General features: G+C 35.7%; 1 protein-coding gene and 1 pseudogene across 1 annotated transcript; both read right to left on the reverse strand.

Moving 5' to 3' along the window:
- Nucleotides 1-827: 827 nt before the first annotated feature.
- LOC146887562 (uncharacterized) lies at nt 828-3,009 on the reverse strand (annotated as a pseudogene).
- Nucleotides 3,010-5,104: 2,095 nt separating this feature from the next.
- On the reverse strand, nt 5,105-6,686 carry LOC114175005 (uncharacterized). Its single transcript, XM_028059759.2, has 2 exons — nt 6,578-6,686; nt 5,105-6,242 (listed from the first exon to the last, which is right to left on the reverse strand). The coding sequence occupies exons 1-2, from the start codon at nt 6,602-6,604 to the stop codon at nt 5,391-5,393; spliced, it is 879 nt and encodes a 292-aa protein (XP_027915560.1). The 5' UTR covers nt 6,605-6,686; the 3' UTR covers nt 5,105-5,390.
- Between the last annotated feature and the right edge of the window lie 658 nt (nt 6,687-7,344).

Genomic DNA, 7,344 nt, shown 5'->3' on the forward strand with positions numbered 1-7,344 from the left:
AGATCATTCTTGGGATATTGATTCTCCATTTTTGTCTCCATTTCTTCCTCCTTTGGATCTTCCTCTTCCTCTACCTCTCCAACCACTACAACCTCTATTGGTTTGTCCAATTTTGTCTTGTAAAGCCTGCTCTAACTTTTCATCGATCTTTCTCTCATTCATTATCTGTTCATGTGCTTCGAGAAATTTATCAATTCTTGAATAGTCAAAGCATCAAGATCCTTTGACTCTTCTATGGCAACCATGATATGGTCGAATCTTGAAGTTAATGTCCTCAATTTTGGAAAGAACTCACACACACTAGAAGAATATGCAATGTAACTCATTGTGGTATTTTTCATTGATGGAGAATGCGCTATTATATAGCCAATTACAAATCAAATAATAACAAATCAAACTAAATCTTTATCTAATCTAATCTTATCTAATACCCCATATTATCAAACTAAATCTTATATACTCTAACTAACTAAAATAACAACTAACTTAAATCTAATTCACCAAATATAAAATTTCCTATCACTATGCTAAATAAAAACAACCCTATAATCTAAAACATATTCTAAATACTATCTAACAAAATTAAAGATTATCTAACAAGATTAAAGATTATCCAATAAAACTCCCCCATAATCTTAAATCTTTTTCTTCTCTCGTCCCGAACAATCTTCTATCTCCATTGCCGGCTTGCTTTTCTCTTTAACCGACTTGATTTTCTCTTTGCCCGACTTGATCTTCTCTTTGATCGTCTTTATCTTCTCTTTGACTGACTTCATCTTAACCTTGGCTGACTTATCCTTTACTGGGTTCTTTATTGTCTTTGTGGCCTACTTGCCATCAACTGGGTTCCTTTGAATAGGCCGAGCTCTCTTTAAGAGATCGAACAATTCCCACGCCTTCTTCACACCAAACTCATCATCTGTTTCAAGTTGCCACTTCTCATCTTGCACCTGCAGTACAACTCTCAGATCCTTCTCGGCATGCAACTGCTCTTCTTGTTCAAGATTCGAGCTATCCACAATCCACGCTGAGCTATCCGAGCTACCTAGGTTCCCTGCTAAGCTTTCTGTGATGTTCACTTGCTCCCCCAAATGATATGGGCACTCCACTTGCTCCACCAACTTAATCAAGTTATCCAGACTTCCCACCGAGCTAACTAAGCTCGCCTCATGCTCCATCAAACTCTCTACATGCTCCATCGAGTTGTTTAAGATCTCCACACTCTCATCTAAGCTTTCCGAGCTATCCGCACGACTTGACGACCTCTCCATGCTACTAGTTTGATTTATGACACTCAACCTTCTTGTTGGCTTCTCCACTTGCTTGTGCTCATCCCTCGAGCTACATCCCATCATCAACAACATTGCTTCTTCTTCAACTTCTTCGGTAAGATTGGTTGTCACTTCTCTTTCTGATCGCACTGCTTTAATTTGCTTACCTGTCTCTTTCTTCACCATGTCGTTTTGAACAGATCCCATGTTGCCTTCACTGTCCACACGTTTCAAACACCTTTTCTGCAGGATGCTCAACTCCAATTTGTACATCCAATTTTTCTCCTTTTCTACCCAGGTTGCTAGCCGACCGTGCTTGTCCTTCAAGTACAGTACCTGGTTCTTTATTAGAATCGAGTTTCCTTTCTCCACTATCTGACCTATGCTCAAAATATTACTCTTCAGCTCAGGAACATAGTAGACATCCCTGATTTCTCTAACCCGTCCATCCTTCTGCATGTGTCGGATTGTTCCACGCCGTTTAATCACCATCTTGGAATCATCTCCACATGACACTAATCCGGCCTCCACCTTGGTGAGTTCACTGAAGAAACTCTCATCTCCACACATGTGATTGCTCGCTCCTATGTCCAAATACCAGACCGAGTTTAAACAACTTGGACTAAGCTCGTCACCTGATCTCCTTTCCTTCACACGGCCTGAATGCCACTCAACTTCCGATTCACCACTCTTGAGTTCGGCATCTAAGTTTTGCATCATCATTAAAATCCCTATCTCTTCCTCGTCGTCTTCCTCTGTGAGAAGATTTTTCTCCTTTTTCTCTGATTGACAGTATTTTGCTATATGACCGGTCTTGCTACAGTTGTAGCAACATGCCGATCTGCATTCTCTTGCGTAATGGCCGTACTTGCCACACCTAAAGCATTCCACTTCTGACTTTGACCAATCTCCTTGACCCCTTTCTTGACCACGACCATGCCAATTCTACTGCCTGATTTGAACTGTGCTCTCTTCAACATCATCTCGGTCACATCCACCTCGACCTTGTCTACCTCGACCTCGGCCACCTCGTCCTCTGCCTCCAGGACCTCGGCTCTGAGTATTCCGAGTTTCATCCAAATCAAGTTGCGCCTTTAGTGCTTGATCACGCGGTTCGTGCTTCTTCCTTCTCCTTTGTTCATGGGCCTTTAATCACCCGACAAGTTCTTCCACAGAGAGAACTAACAGGTCCTTCGACTCCTCGATGGCGCATACAATGCTCTCAAAATCATCTGTCAATGATCTCAAGATTTTCTCCACAACCCGGCTTGCTGGCATTACTTCTCCATTCCTGCCGAGTTGGTTGGCCACCTTTTCTACCTGAGTTATGTACTCGGTTACCTGCTCTTTATCTTCCATCTTCAGCCCTTTAAACTCTCCTCTGAGAGCTTGAAGTCGGACTTGTCTGACCCGGTCGTTTCCTCTGTATGCAACCTTCAGAATATCCCATGCTTCCTTTGAAGATGCAACGTTTGCAATCTTCTCAAAGCCTGATTCGTCAACAGCATTGTACAAAAAATACAAAGCCGACTTGTCTTTCACTCACGTCTTCTTTAGTGCGGTAATCTGGGTCGTCGTCTGATTCGTGTCCTCCAGGGTTCTTTGTATCCGCTCTCCACTATATCCCAAATGTCTTGCGATCCCAGAAGGGTCTTCATCTGCAGACACCAATTATCATAATTGGTTTTCTTCGTCAATTGCGGCACCGTCATACCGTTCACAACTTTTGCCATCTCTCCTTTTTTTTTTCTCCCAAAGCACTCAAGCGCACACTTTTTTTCACTCACTCACTCTCTCTCTCTCTCTCTCTCTCTTTTCACTCGGTACTCAGAGCATAAAGCTCTGATACCATTTTGTTGGAAAAAACTCACACACACTAGAAGAATATGCAATGTAACTCATTGTGGTATTTTTCATTGATGGAGAATGCGCTATTATATAGCCAATTACAAATCAAATAATAACAAACCAAACTAAATCTTTATCTAATCTAATCTTATCTAATACCCCATATTATCAAACTAAATCTTATATACTCTAACTAACTAAAATAACAACTAACTTAAATCTAATTCACCAAATATACTCTAACTAACTAAAATAACAACTAACTTACATCTAATTCACCAAATATAGAATATCCTATCACTATGCTAAATAAAAATAACCCTATAATCTAAAACATCTTCTAAATACTATCTAACAAAATTAAAGATTATCTAACAAGATTAAAGATTATCCAACAATCAAGACTTTCTTTACCTTGATATCTTCAACCTCCTCATCACATTAGCGCATGGAGTGTACCTAGATTTTAATCTTATTAAAGTATTCAACAATTGTATCTTCCTCTATCATAGAAACAATTTCAAATTGTATTGCAGTCCAGTTATTTGTTCTCCTTATATATTTTGTTTTGCTCTTCTGGCGCATTCTTGGGATGGCTTCCATCTTTACGCACATGTCTTCGTAGCCTTGCCCATCAAAGATAGGGAGATTTCCAGGTAAGGCACCCACAATAATAGTCATAATCGCTCATCCGCAGTGATGCTCATTCTACAATCCCCCTTCATAGGTTATCTTCAACAAAACCCACGAACCTAAGCTTTGGATACCAGTCTCTTGGGGCACTATAAGACCAGAGTCAGACAAAACAAGATAGAAAACAAAGAGATATGAGAAACAAAGGTTTTCTCATTACTATATCGAAACATTCCAGAAAGGCTTTTATAAGTACAATTGTAATGCAACAAAAACATAAATATTTTGTTTGTCTATTCCTATATTTTGGATTACATGTCAACAAAAAGTATATATAAAAACTACGAAAACATAGTGAGATTTAATAAATGTTAAATTCTAAATCATTCAATAAAACAGAAAAGAGAGTTTTTGTTGATAACATTCATGATTTAGGTTGTATGTTAAAATATCTACCTAATTATGACAGGACATTTATATATTACATAACAATGTATTATAAATTCTATGTTTATCTTCATTACATAGGTATATATTTCAAGTAACATAATATTCAAAGACACTTTATAGTTCAATGAACAAATACACATAAGTTAAGTTATTTACATAATTTTTGTTCATGCAGAGACAATATTAGATCATTACGGGACTCAAACCTTATCTTACCACAATCTTTGAGCTCCTCGAATGGACGTAACTCAGTTTTATTTGTCATGTCCTCGTCATCTGACACTTGGTGAATTATTGGAAGATTACTTGCAAGAAGGACTCGGACAATTAAGTCAGCCAAAGCTCTCAAAATCAAATATCAGATTATATACTAATGAAATGCATACCTTTAATTGCTGGAGTCCATTCTTATTTATAGAAGACTAATCTTTATTTACCTTGGCTTAAACCATGGTTTTAACAAAGTTTCCTATTTAGGTAAAAAAAATATTTTATTACTTTATTTTAATTAAAAAATAAAAATTTAATCTATTTTAATTCTATTTTTAGAAAGTTTCTTAAGTTTGTCAAAATATTTTTTATCAAAAGATAATTTCCCTTATCAATTCTTTCTTTGTTGCTTTCTCCCATGTAGATTAATAAATGTTAAAGAAAAAAACATTTTTCTTTCTGAGTTCTAACAGATGACATCCATATATTAACAGCTGTTCTTCTTTTTGAAGTAAGAACAAATGATAATTAAAATGTTGCGCTCGGTTAATGGCAGTAACAACATTATTTGATTGAACTAAACAAAGAGTATTATCAAACATCTAATCAATGGTCAAGCAGAAAGATATTGATTACGCTAAAAAGGATTTAATTAACAATCACCTTTCAAGATTTCAAGTAAAAATTATGTATATATATATATAAAAGAGGCACTGCCTTTGTAATAGTTAGCCATGGAAGCCAACGATGCTAGTGTCATAAATATGAGTCACACATATAAGACATCCTAGTTTCATTGTCCACGTGCCTCTTTTTGGTTCTAATAACGTAGAAATTTATGTATAGTCTGGAACTACACATTTCTATAGTTCTAATCAATCTTCGTAAGATACAAAAATGAAAATATTAGTTTACAGAAAGAAACAATCCAATATAGATGGATTGTAATCATAATTGTTATGTGATAAATTTTGTTAATTAACTATCATCATCTTTCATGACCCATGCAGACTCAAACAATTCCAAAAGGGCATCTTTCACACTTTCTCCAACTTGACAATTCACAATAGCATCATCATCATCATCACACTCTTTATTATTCTCATGATTACTCTCTCTTTCTTCTTTGCCTTCACAATCATCACCTCTATCATCTACCTTCCCTATCTCCATTTTTTCTTGTGGGTCATCTTCTTTCCCTCTCTCCAAAGCTTCCTTGTATGACCCTTTTACGAGACCTCGGAATGCAATGTCATGAGCCCCTTTATATTCACACTCTGATATTATAGGAGGAAAGTTTTCCAAATCCATGTACCCTTCATTGCATCTCCTATCAACACCGGTTCTCTCGTTCCACCATGAGTTTTCATATCCCCAACGTTTCAACGTCGAGACCAAACTGTTCAACCTTGAGATCACAAGGGTCAGTGCCCGATTCAGAAAGGGGACCTCATGGATTATTGTAGGAAACTTGTTCATTGCACCTTCAAATTTCTCGGGAAAGGACGCCATCGTTACCACAATTTCATCAACTTTGTCGAACACGCGTGTCGAAGGCGGAAACAGTTTCTCTATAACTTTTTCAGTTGCTAGAATGGCATCATCGATGAAGGAGAGAATCGTAAGCCAATAGATTTGCATGGCGTAGATAAGGGGCACGGCGAATTTGGCTAACTTCATTACCCTTTCCAACGTTGAACCTAATGGTCCATTCATATCTTGTGTTTTTCCCATCACCATATCAACAATGACTAAGATTGAAAGTCCACAAGTGTGTAACGGACGATGCCTTGAACTATTCATTCTTCCGGTTTCCATAGCTTTAGGCTTCTGAAAATTGAAATGCATAAAAGAAACATCAAGAAGGCAACATAAAAAAAAAAACACATTATAGTATTATCAAATCATACATAGACTTCGACGTTTTAATTTCGTTGCACATCCATGTAGCAGATCTCAATGCAATCAGACATATACGTTATGAATAGAATTGTGAACAAGAATAAGGATTTTGGCATGTTAAAGAACAATTAATTTCAAACTAATAATCATATTGATTGATGCATGCAGATAATTAAACATCATTAATTTCGTGATAAAAAGAAAACTAATTTACATAAATGAAAGGAAATGATAAAGAAACTTGAGCAGAATTTGCAACTCACATGACAGAGGAAATTGGGGTGTAGCATATCCACGTAACAAGGATGATAGAATTAAGAGTCCAGAAATCTGCTGGTAACTTTGTCCCTTGAGAGAATTTATAGATCTAGTGGTTGGTATACGTCGAAAAAATGATCTTGTCATATAGAAAATGTCTCGGGCACCTACAATTAGAGAAAGAAACACCGTTACGTTTAACAGTTTTGTATTTTTGTCAACCATTTTAGATAAATTTACAAAACGACAAATTAAATAATAGATAACAATAATAAAATATAAGATATGTTTATAATGTTTATCTTGACAGCTTAGTATTAAGTTTATATATATATATATATATATATATATATATATATATATATATATATATATATATATATATATATATATATATATATATAAATAGATAGATAGAAAAAGAATAATCAACTTATTATATTTGTATAAGCTACATATGTCTTTACTAATTTTTAGTTATTACATATTTTGATTTTAATCATATTCTCCTGATAATTTATACTGTTACATCTATCCTTGTACGCAATTAAAATACTAACTTGTATAACCTTAAAAATGGTTTCCCATTGGATGATTGTGTAAAAACATTCACACCTTTAGTTTATCTACTGTAAGTGGTAAAACATTACAAAAGATGATTCTATTAAAGAAAATTTGATTGTATCGACAAGTATAATCCAAAAAAGACTTTACGTACCTTGATTCAAGGTTAAGACGACCTCCTAGAAAATGGCAGGGAAAGAGATCTAGA

Source organism: Vigna unguiculata, chromosome 3 (genome assembly GCF_037176805.1).
Source record: "Vigna unguiculata cultivar grain cowpea cultivar isolate G323 ecotype 2 chromosome 3, ASM3717680v1, whole genome shotgun sequence".
Taxonomy (NCBI): domain Eukaryota; kingdom Viridiplantae; phylum Streptophyta; class Magnoliopsida; order Fabales; family Fabaceae; genus Vigna; species Vigna unguiculata.

Bases quoted from the DNA above. Each gene is read 5' to 3' on its own strand.
- LOC114175005 (XM_028059759.2), bottom strand. From the start codon at position 6,604: ATGCTACACCCCAATTTCCTCTGTCAT. The intron at 6,243-6,577 runs GTGAGTTGCAAA...TTCAATTTTCAG, and splicing joins ACCCCAATTTCCTCTGTCAT to AAGCCTAAAGCTATGGAAAC.